Here is a 12,581-nt window from a genome sequence, read left to right on the forward strand (position 1 = left end):
AGAGATGAAGGTTCAATCCCTAGATTGTAAAGATCCCTGGAGGAGGGCATGGCAATCCAGTCCAGTATCCTTGCCTGGAGAATCCCATAGACAGAGGAGCCTGGCTGGTTATAGTCCTTAGGTTTGTACAGAGTCAGACACAACTGAAGTGACTTGGCATGCACCCACACGAAGTGTCTCAGGAATTCATCAGGTTTTCAGAGCCTTCCATGAATATCTCATTCCTCAACTTTTCCTTTTAAGCTTTTTCATTAGTGTACTGATTTCTATAGCTTTGGGCATCTACAGTATTCAAAAATTGCCCCTGATTGTTTTCAACAAATGTGTCTGTGGAAAGGCTGTTCATACTGGGAAAGTTCTGAGTCAGATCAATCCTGAATGTAGTCTTCCACAGGGACCACAGGCCGGTCAAATAATAATGATTCTCCGAGAACAGGGTTTTGAAGGAGTTCCAGCTCCACTCACTGCCTCCTCTTTGTGGCTGACATATTGTTGATGCTTTTCACCATGATTATAGTCTGTAGCTTTTCAAGACTACCTCAAAGCTGGGAAGATAGAAGGGAATAAGGCAAAACATGACAAACCTCACTGTTATTACTGAGGTTTATCCATTTTCCTGAAGACACACTGCAGATTGATGCATGTCTTGGCTAATGGCCAAAGATCTGAAAAAAACAGACCTGATAATTTTTACTTGTGCTTTCATTGTTTTATATCAGAGAGAATTATTAGAAGTCATTACTTCATACCACATTTGCTGACATGTTTCAGTCTAATTTTGAACGGAAGTAATGAAAAGTGGATACTCTTACTTTTTTCAAACTTATAGGGTTCAATATTTCACCATTAATGAAAATAGTTTCTAGGATTTTGAGACATCTTTTTTTCAGAATTTTTCTCAATTTACAGAGAATGTGTATCATTAAAAAAATGTTGACCATTATCAAATTTTTTACATTTACTGAGAAGGTCACTTGTTCCACCAGATAGGTTAGTCTCTATGCTACACATTGTACATCAAATAATGCAATGATAATCTGGGGCTCTGGGTGACATTAGTTTTCTCCAGCAGAAAGTATGTTCCAGCAAGCAAAAAATGTTTAGGGGTGAATCAATGTAATTTAACCAATGTTTAAAATTACTTAAAGATGAACTCTAGTCTTATAACTACTCTTCAATTTTAGGTTAATTCTTAAGGTTTGTTTGCAGATCTTCATAACCTTCAGGCTTCAGCTGAAGTTGGAATATTTACTTGATCCTTCTTACTTGGCAAGCTCTACATACCAACTTTTTTTTTCTCCAAGCAGTCAGAACCTCAAAAAATTTTTTTTGATTCTAAAGCTCCTACATGACATTTTATAGCCAGCCCTTCAGACTCTCAGCTCTTGATTTCAAATCAACAATCACTTCAAAGGTAAAAGCACATCAAATAACAGGCTTCCTAATATGGATTTCCCAAACCCTCTGCTTTCTTGTCCCCAGAAATCCTCACAATTTTGAACACTCTTCCCTGCTGACAAATATATATGTACATAGGCATGTGTTTGTGTGTGTGTGTGTGTGTGTGTGTGTGTGTGTGTGATGAGCCAGACAGAGGAAGAAAATACAGACATAAATATAGATGTTATATCAAAAAGTTTCTGGTCATTGCAATTATATATTATTTGTAGATGATAAAATTTCCTACTTGAAAAATCCATGAAAGCTAACTAAATTTACTAAATCTACCAAAGAATTCAGTTCTCAGCATATAAAAGGGTTTGATCAAATAGTCTTTCTATTACAGTCATGACAGAAAAGTAAAGAGATACATACTTTTTAGGGCATTATTCTTCAGTATTAATGAAAAACAAAAATGCACATTTATATGCAGACACTTCACTTCTAGCAAACTATCTCAAAGAGATAGTACCGGAATAATAAAAGATATATGCAGGTAGAAGCACTTCTATAATAACAAAAGTTCAAAATTAATCTAAATATCCTTGAACACTAAGATAATTTTTAAGATGATTATAGGCATGAAATATGGTATTATGCAATACATTTATTTATATAGATTGTGAAAGTATCTGTTGCTATTGTCTAATGTCACTAAGAAGTCAGAAATCAGAGATATATTATAAATAATACATATATACACACATACCCACAGAAACACACATGCATATTTCTATGTGTGTTCAAATATAACCATAAATACATATTATTTTCCTTCTTTTTTGCTTTAATATGTCTGTATATCTGTAATTAGGTCTATGTGTGGGTCTGTGTTTAATAACTAGGGGAAAAGAGAAAGGACAGCCTTGAAAATAACTAGCAAATGTAATTTTTATCTCATGTTATTCCCTCTAGCTGGAGCAATCTTCCTCTGCTTTCTTCCTGCATGTATGTATGTATGCGTGTATATATATATATATATATGTATATATATATATATATATATATATATGATGTATATATATATATATATGTATGTATATATAAAAACATATACACCACATATATAATCACACTTTAATGAACACTGAAGAAAACAGAAACTATACATGTCAAACTGTCAAGAGATTACTCCCCTGAAGAGATAATAGCAGTAAGAGATGAGTACATTATACATATATATTTTTTAACATGTGATAATGTTCTACTCTAATTTTAAAAAAAAATCAAAATGTGACATTTGTAGGGTACCTTTCCACTGTAGATGAGATACAGCTTAAGATTTCAGGATAGAATTACAAAAAACATTTTATTGAAGGCAAAACAGTGAGCTGTATTTCATGAAGCAAAACTTGAACTGAATCTTAAAGAAAATCAAAAGAGACAGGGCTCAGGAATGTCACTCCTGACATTAGGGAGAGGTGGACCATAGCTAACAGCAAGGGCAAAGACCATCAGCTTGTGTAGATAGAGGGGGAGAGGCGTGTCTGTGATCTGGCAGCGGCCCTTTCTTCAGACTGGAATGAAACAGACCTCGTAGAAGTGTGGTATAGAACCCACCCCTTTCAGAAGTGGTGTAGTGTCAATGTTCTTCGGATCAACCAGAGGTTTCAAGGTAAAATGCTGTAAAATGCTGACCAGGAGTAAAAACAGCTCCATGCGGGCCAGGCCTTCTCCAACACAAACTCTTTTTCCTAAAAATGACACATAAATGAAATATCCATATAATTCTCATTTAACCTAGTGCACCAGGAGATGTAGATAAATATGAAATGAAAGAATAGAGTAAATAAATAGATAAACTAAGGGAAGACCAAATAACCAATGGCTTCTCCTATTTACACCAAAATCTGGTCTGCTTCATTCCCTCAGAACATATTTCTGTGTACATTCTATTTAATATATTTTTTAAAAACTGTTCTATACACCCATGTTGGAATTGCTTTCCTGAGGGTGGCCAGTGACATTTTTCTACACTCACACACACACACAGATATGCACACACACACAAACATATACACACACAGACATATATACACACACTCGCTCATCCCAATCAGCATGAGACACACTATACATTCTCCATCTACCTCCAACCTAAGTCTCAACAACAGGTTTAATACTCCCTGTCTGATTTCTAAAAATAATCTTGACCTGCCATGTCCCTTTATTAACACTATTTTAAGAGTTTACCACTATCAGGTATAAAAAGAAATGTCACAATCTAGACACAAGTATTACTACATGCTCACCAAGCCCCAGACACATAAGCTATTTCAAGTGTCAGGAATTTCCAGTCATTCCTCCACCTGAAATACTCATCCCCTCTGCTCTGCCAGCTGAGATTCTCTACATCCTTCTAGATCCACCGCAGGTGTCATTTATTCTATACAAACTTCTTTGATCTATTCACGGGGATATAATTTACTCCCTCACTGGTATTCCACAAGACTTATTAATGCTTCTAATACAGAATATTTCACATGAAATCATAATTATTCCTCTGTCCCACACACTGGAATATAAGCTCATAAGGTAAAGCCTTAGATCTTATAATGGTAGCACAGTGTCAGGACAAAAGCAATCCCACAAACCCTTTAAATTGAGCAGAAATTTTGAGCAGGCTCATTATGCAACAATGGACCCAAAATTCAGGAAGAAGATAAGGAGATTAGCAGGGTCTCTCTATGCAATCACCTCTGGACATTGTTCATAGTCTGGGGATGTTTCTCCATCTTCCCAGATCCATTCTGTTTGTTTTTCTTTTGCACCTACTCTGTGTTTAGGAAGTTGATTTCTTTGGAATGCATAGCTCCAGTAGTTAGTTACCTTCTTCACTGTGAGTAAACTCAGAGGATTAAACATTGAGAATGTTAGAGTATGTCTTCCCTCAGTCCCAGCCTGGCAGGCCACAATTTCAGCAGTGGCTGTATTCTCCAACCTACAGACCCATCTCCTGCTGAGGCATCCATTCTCTCTTTGCTAAAAATCTGCTTGAGTTTCAGCAACACCCTCCGTCTCCCTACCCTTCCGACATAGGATGGTAACATCGTCCTGCTGATGCCATCCCTGAATACTTGACCACTCCTTGCCACTTCCCTTAAACATGTCCACACCTCTGAAAACCGTCCCTTCATTAAACTGTCTAAAGTATGCTACCTCTTTCTTTCAAGGACCCTAACAGATTAAAGGAAGATACTAAATATAAAATACTTCTTCCTGCAAGAAAACGTCTTTTGTTCTCCAACTACTCTGCCCTCTGCCCTGTCCCTCAAAATGCAAGATTCAGGAGCTTCTCTCTCTGGGGCCGAAAGAAGCCCTTTGAAGGGTATTTTCTCTCTGGAGTATCCTTGCCTTTAACCTGCATTCCTCTTTCTAAGAGGAAGGATGCATCTGTTACTCACATTTGTATCTCTGGACCTGACTGAGCATGAGTCTACTACATAGAATGTATGTAGACTTCATTGAGTGAATTGACTTCATTGAGTGAACTGACTTCTCAGGGCAGGGGAGAAAAGTCGCAGTGGAACTAGACATCTAGGAGGAGCTCTTACAATACTCAGCAGTGGGTGAGAGAGCAGAAGTCAGGAAATACAGCCTCCAAACCAGTGAGAAATTATCTGCACTTTGGGAGTCGTGCCTCTGGCCTCATGCAAATGACAATTTGTCCAGCCCAGACTAGCCTCCATGCAAAGCCCTTCCTTCTCTCCTTTCACCACTGATGTACAGACAAAAATGAAGCATGCTTGCCTGCTGAAAAAGCCATGAAGTAGTCACTCTTCTTAAAGTTACCACTTTTATCCAGGAAGTGACCAGGATCAAACTGCTCTGGGTTGGGAAACTCCTTGCCATCATGCAGGACAGAAGTCAGAGATGTTAATATGGTTGTGCCCTGAGATAAAGACAAACAGATTAACGGGATTATAAAAATGGTCATGGAGCTTGAAAAAAAATACCTTGTCTAGTCCTGTCCTTTTGTAGATGAGGTGACTGAGGCACATGCAAAAAATTTATTCTTTCCATGTCAGAGAACAAATTAATGACCAAGCCTGTGCTGTAGTCACGCAGTCATGTCCAACTCTTTGCAACCCCATGGACTGTAGCCCACCAGGCTCCTCTGTCCATGGGGATTCTCCAGGCAAGAATTATGGAGTGCCATGCCCTCTGCCAGGGAATCTTTCCAACCCAGGGATCAAACCTAGGTCTCCCTCACTGCAGGCAGATTCCTTACTGTCTGAGCCACCAGGGAAGCCCAATGACCAAGGCTAACTGGCCTTAAATCCTATAATGCCAGTTCAGGGCACAGTGAAAACCTGACTCCAAGACCACCATCTTCAGCTTGAAGCCTACCTGCTGCACTTGCTCTCCAGTAAATTAGAGGAGCTGCATTTTTCTTGACAAAAAAAAAACATACTGTTTAAACGTGCTGATGTCACTGAAAATCTAGCTCTTTCTCTTTGGAATCAAATATGACATCTTCCTCAAAACTACATGAATGGCCATATTTTTGAAAACTATTTTCTTGTCCTACTAAGATGAGAAACTGGTAAGCATTCCCTCCTTCTGCTATGTTTTTTCAATGTATTTGTTGAATATTCTTCTGGAAATAAGATGGCATTTCTGGTTTCTTGTAAGGTTTATCCTAAACTCAGAGATACCATGTAACATAATGATTTAGAATTTAGTTTTTAGAATCAATTGAACATTTTTCTCTATTAAATTAATCTCTGTGGCTATAGGCAAGATTGTTTTTTGTTTTTTTTTAACATTTGCATGCCTCATTTTCATCACAAGTAAAATATAAACAGAGAGTTCCCTAGTGGCTAGGGTTCAATCTGTAGCTTAGGTTTAATCCCTGGTTGGGGAACTGAGATCCCACAAGTCTCTCAGCATGCCAAAAAAAAAAACTAAACTAACAAAACAAAAAACATAAACAACAAATTTACATTATTTTATTATATAATGAGATAATATAAAAAATACTTTTTAAACAGAGGCTATTACCACAAGCTAAAATGCTCAATACATTAAAATTTTGCTACTGTTATGATAACAATGATTTTATTCACAATATCTAGGGATCATAATAATACAGAGACAAAATTCAAATTCAGATTCATCTGAATACCTTCTGGTATACTGCATGGCCTTTCAAAATACATGATATAGTTCTCACTCCAAAACATCATGAATTGAAAGACAGACCATCATTTCCATGTGTGAAAATAAACAAAAGAATAAGATTGCCGGAAGAAATATCAATAACCTCAGATACGCAGATGACATCACACTTCTGGCAGAAAGTGAAAAGGAACTAAAGAGCTTCTTGATGAAAGTGAAAGGTGAAACACCTGACCTAAAACTCAACATTCAAAAAACGAAGGTCAGGGCATCCAGTTCCATCACTTCATGGCAAATAGATGGGGAAACAATGGAAACAGTGACAGACTTTATTTTCTTGGGCTCCAAAATCACTGCAGATGGTGACTTGCAGCCATGAAATTAAAAGACGCTTACTCCTTGGAAGGAAAGTCATGACCAAACTAGACAGCATATTAAAAGGCAGAGACATACTTTGCCAACAAAGGTCCGTCTAGTCAAGGCTATGGTTTTTCCAGTAGTCATGTATGGATGTGAGAGTTGGACTATAAAGAAAGCTGAGCACCAAAGAATTGATGCTTTTCAACTGTGGTGTTGGAGAAGACTCTTGAGAGTCCCTTGGACTGCAAGGAGATCCAACCAGTCCATCCTAAAGGAGATCAGTCCTGAATATTCACTGGAAGGACTGATGTTGAAGCTGAAATTCCAATACTTTGGCCACCTGATGCGAAGAACTGACTCATTCAAAAAGATCCAGATGCTAGGAAAGAGTGAAAGCAGGAGGAGAAAGGGACAACAGAGGATGAGATGGTTGGATGGCATCACTGAGTCGATGGACATGAGTTTGAGTGGACTCCTGGAGTTAGTAATGGACAGGGAGGCCCAGCGTGCTACAGTCCATGGGGTCACAAAGAGTCAAACACGACTGAGCAACTGAACTGATTGAGTTGCTGACAATAATATCAACCTGATGAGCTGCATGGTCTTCTAGAAGTGATCAGTAGCTCAAATGCAGGTAGGGAGGAAAAAAACTGTTGCATTGGACTTTTGACAAGTGAAACAGATAGGGAGGTGCTTACTGATTACGTGGTAAGAGTAATAAAACACACTGGAAAATAAGGAGTGGACAGAAAAGTAGCCTAATGAACAGGCAGAATATGGGACTAACAATGTACTGAGAATCCTGTGGGAGTCTAAGCACTATTAAAATGTATCTACAAACTAAAAAAGGAGCATATCGTCAGAGGGTGAAATACCTTAGACACGACTATGTAATACCTGTAGACAATTAGGCAATCTATACATCTACTGCTGTGATAGTTGAAACCCAAGAGTCTTCATGAGGAGTATAGGTGAAATGCCTCTCACCTTGGGAATGAGATATTCTCTGAATTTAATGTCCTGAGCTGCTGCATGGGGTAGATTGTTGGGGACAAGGTCAATGTATCTCTGGATCTCGTGGATCACAGCATCTGTGTAGGGCATGCGGCTCCTGTCCTGCATGCAGGGACTCCGGTTTCTGCCAACCACACGGTTAATTTCATCCTGGACTTTAGCTGGCAAGGTAGAAAGCAGAATTTATGTCAAGTGATAAAGATATTTTATATCTTCTTAATGATGATTACATTGTGGTAGGGTATGGAGAGAAGGAAAAATTACCTGTGTTTCAATACAAGGGAAAAAAAGAAACAATTTCAGTGTCATGGGCAAACTGGAATTTCATTAGAGACTTAAATACACATACATATAAAACACAGTTACATCATGAAATTCATTTCTTAATTCTGATTCTCTCCTTGGTGTATTTTTTAAAATAAACTCAGGGACGTGGGATCTCAAAGGCTCACATCATGCAGTTTAACCATTTTGTTTATGTCAGTTTTTTATGAAAGTTCTAAGAGAGTAGAAGTACTCCATGCAGTGAATACTTAATAAATGGACCAACTGAACAGATGCTTGGTTGACTCAACACATAGGAATAATAAGTAAGTTAAGGGAGAATATCCAAAATTACAGAGTAGAAAGACGCTGAGATCACTTCCTCCCACAAGCATTACAAAATGATTAATACAATGATTTACAGAGCAACTATCAATAAGAACAACCTGAAGTCTAAGGGGAAAGTTCTTCAACAACTAAAGAACTAAAGATGGAATCATGTAATGCATAGGAGAAGCAGAAACATGGTACAGTTAAGACTGTACGCCCAAGTAGGAGACCCATGAACAGGATAATTACAGAGGTTCTCCCCGAGGAGTGAGGGGTTTGAACCCATCACTGGGCTCCCTAACCCATGAGTCCTGCACCAGGAAGATGAGCCCCCAAAGCACTTGGCTTTGCAGGCCAACAGGGCTTATTTCAGATGAGCTAGGGAGCTGCGGAAAGTAGAGACTTCACTCTTAAAGAGCGTATACAAAATCTCACCCACTCTGGGACCCAGAAGCAGGAGCAGTAATTTGAAAGGAGCCTGGGACAGACCCACTTGTTGATCTTGGACAGCCTCCCAGAGAGGCACGGGGCAGCTGGGGCTCACCTCTGGAACACATATACCAGTAGCAGCTATTTTAGAGAGCTCATCCAAACACATGGACATGGATGATAGTAAGAGCAATTTTAGAATCTTCCCTCTGGCTTATTTTGCCAGAACTTGGCCCTTCTCATCAGCCAGTTATCACCCGTTCTTGGATGTGGGAGGCCAAGCAGCTAGCAGGGCTAGCACATAGTCCTATCCACCAGCATGCCAGTTACTATAGCAGCCCTGAGACCCAGCTGCCCCTGGACCCAACTCCACTCACCCATTGGGAGACACCAACCCCGGGTCCCCCTGGACCCCCATCCAGACAACGGGCAGGCCAACTCCAACTCCAAGACCCCTAGGGTCCTACAGCCAGAAAACACAGGATCTGGCTCCCCCCACCAAGATACCCAAGACCCTGCAGCCAGAGAAGCCAGGATGTGGCCTCATACACACAGAAGGCAGGTACTATCCTCAAGACTCCTGGGGCCTGATCCACCAACTAGCAGGCCAACCTCAGCCCCAGGACCACAGCAGTCCTGCAGCCAACCATGTCAAGATCCAGCCTACTCCACAGCAGGTCACACCACCAGAAGACATCTTGGGCCCCAGGCTCACCCAACAGCAAACTCACACACAGTTCTGGGAAACCCCAGAACTCTCTGCCAGCCATCTCAGGAAGAGGCCCTGGACCCAGCTCTAATGACCAGAGGGCCTGGACTAGACTGTGCCCCATAGGGGTTTCATAACCAGCTGCCACATGACCCAGCCCCACCCACCATCACCCAGCAGCTACTCCACAAGAAAAATGTATTGAGTACAAACGGAAGTCGAAAGTTGAGGAAACAATTCTTAGACAAAATAGACTTTAAAACAAAGACTGTATGGAACAAGAGAAAAAAGAAGGACATTACATAATGATGAAAGAAACAATCCAACAAAAAGATATAACAATTATAAATCTACATGCATATGTGCTAAGTTGCTTCAGTCATGTCTGACTCTTTGTGACCCTTTGGACTGTCACCCACCAGGCTCCTCTGTCCATGGGATTCTCCAGGCAACAATAATGGAGTGGGTTACCATGCCCTCCTCCAGGGGATCTTCCCATCACAGGGAATGAACCCACATCTCTTATGTCTCACATGCACATTGGCAAGTGAGTTCTTTACCACTAGCACCCCCTGGGAAGCCCGTAAACATATATACATATAACTGGTTCACTTTGTTGTACAGCAGAAACTATTACAACATTGTAAGACAATTAAACTCAAAAAAATTAAAATAAAAGGGTCTTAATGAGTCAAAGCACAAAACATGATATAGTAAAGAAAATATTCTCTTAGACGAGGACTGAACAAAAAAAAAAAAAAGGAGGATGAGAAATTACATATGTGAGGAAAATTTGTTTGCCCAGAAGGGTGTATTTGAACAGAATTTTTGTATATAACTTTTTAATTTAAAGAGTGAGGTTTTTTGATGAAGAAATACTGTGATTTGTTGATTCAATCTTTCCATTGCAAATGCATCTGAGTAGAATTAACTTTGACAAAAGTATATTTATCTGGGCTTGAAAAGCTTATCAAGCAATATCATTGTAGAGAAGATTCTTCACCATCCGATTCACCATGGAAGACCAACTGCACCTGACCTGAAGCAAATCAAGGATACTCCACCACAGTCGGGAGGACAGTGATCTTTGCCCTCCATAACTCTGCTGCTGGTTAACTATTTCATTCTCCTTTTTTACTATTCCCTAATTTGAATGCAACTCATACAATGATAAGAAGATGTACTAAGGATGGAAGTTTTTCTAGTACATCTTCCAGGCAGATGAAGAGTAGAAAAGTCATCAGGGTTGCCTGCCAATTTCTAACTGGAATTTCATCCTGTCCATCATCTGTGATACTACCTGTGACCTCTGGGTGCTTCAGCAGCAGGAGGAGCCCATATCTCAGAGTGATGCTTGTTGTCTCTATTCCAGCAGCAAGCACATCCCATAGAGTCGTGATCAAGTTGTCCATGGTAAACTCAGACTGTTTATTGTGTTTCTCCTAGCAATATTGTATTAGGATTACTTGATAAGTAAAAGAAACTTACAAGTAACTTAAAATAATTCCATATAACAACATAATTTTTTAAGTTTACTTATTTGACAAATTAAGCCAAACATTAGAGAATGTTATAGATGAAGGTAAAGTTAGATGAGTTGTTAGAATTTCTTCAATTAAAATGTAACCAGAGTTAAACTTCCAACAAGTCCTTTCTGATTCCTCACTTTCTCACCCACTGGAGTAAATCAGTTCTTCAGTCATTTCTTTCTAACCTGACACTTATCAAGTCATCACTACTATTCACCATCAGTTCGGGCATCTATTGTCTATTTCATCATATCTGAATTTCTCACTCAGGCCTTCAGAATCACCTATCCTCAAACTGAAACACTATTCCCAAATTCATCAGTCATTAAACCCATGACAGTTCCTCAGTTACTAGCAAGACAATCTCTTTAAAAACTCCACACACTTCATCACTGCATTTATCTTTCCCTGAACCAATTTTGTCACCTCTGCTAATTCTCAAAACCTACTTCATCTGTTTCCTACTGTCTTTCCAAGAGTAAGCCTTTCTAGATTCCCATCCATTTCTACCTTCTCTCATTTCTTACATCGCCCATTCATGGGATATATTTAATGAAAGAGAATATACTATCTACCACTTATCTTGAATGTGTGCGTGTGTGTGTTTCAATCTGTTCTCAAATAAAGAACCAGCTTTAACATGTAAATATAAAAGCTTCCAAGCAATTTTCAGTGACAATGCAGAAATAATTCAAGATATCCAGTATGGTTTGCACAAAAATAAGTTGCAAAAGCAATGACTATATCTTTAAGAAGGAGCATTTGTTTTAATAAACTGATTCCACTGAGAAGAACAAAGCTATTCCATGCATCACATCACTCCACACACAAAGATGAAGCAGCAAATCTGGATCCCAATTTACCTTTTCCATTTTAATCAGGAAGTAATCAATAAAGTCTTGAGGGTTATTGAGGTCCATAGATTCTTGGTGTTCCTTTATTTTCTCCAAAATAAACTTCCTTTGCTCAGTCATGTTTTTAAATAATGTGTTATGACTCCCTGGGAGATAATGTAGTAAAGAGGGGAAAGCATTGTAGAGCTGAAAAAGAAAAGAGACAATTAATTCAGCAAACACTTACAGGCCCATATTATGGTGCAGACATATTGCTATAAAATGAGTAAATAAAGATGAATAATATATGTTTCTTGCAGTGGAACCCATTTGGGATTTGAAGGAGAGAGAGATTTGATAAAATGGCCTGAGTGACAGTATGCATAGATTAACAACTATTTTCAAAACCATTTGAAATATTTTCCTACCCATAACTCCTACGAAATCAGGATCATACCACATCTTTCCAAATGAGGGTACTGAGGTTCAGAAAGGTTAGTCTACCAGTCTGACACAAAACTAGTGACAGAGGTAGAATCCAATGTCTATCCC

The 12,581-nt window shown here is 39.1% G+C and overlaps 1 protein-coding gene across 1 annotated transcript; it reads right to left on the reverse strand.

The window, feature by feature from the left end:
* Positions 1–2,503: 2,503 nt before the first annotated feature.
* LOC110131075 (cytochrome P450 2C31) lies at positions 2,504–12,271 on the reverse strand. The gene is made up of 5 exons (XM_070469883.1): positions 12,060–12,271; positions 10,968–11,109; positions 7,909–8,096; positions 5,191–5,332; positions 2,504–3,134 (listed from the first exon to the last, which is right to left on the reverse strand). Exons 1-5 carry the CDS (start codon positions 12,168–12,170, stop codon positions 2,953–2,955), a joined length of 765 nt encoding a protein of 254 aa, XP_070325984.1. The 5' UTR covers positions 12,171–12,271; the 3' UTR covers positions 2,504–2,952.
* Positions 12,272–12,581: the final 310 nt, after the last annotated feature.

The sequence above is a fragment of the Odocoileus virginianus genome, chromosome 7, assembly GCF_023699985.2.
Source record: "Odocoileus virginianus isolate 20LAN1187 ecotype Illinois chromosome 7, Ovbor_1.2, whole genome shotgun sequence".
NCBI lineage: Eukaryota > Metazoa > Chordata > Mammalia > Artiodactyla > Cervidae > Odocoileus > Odocoileus virginianus.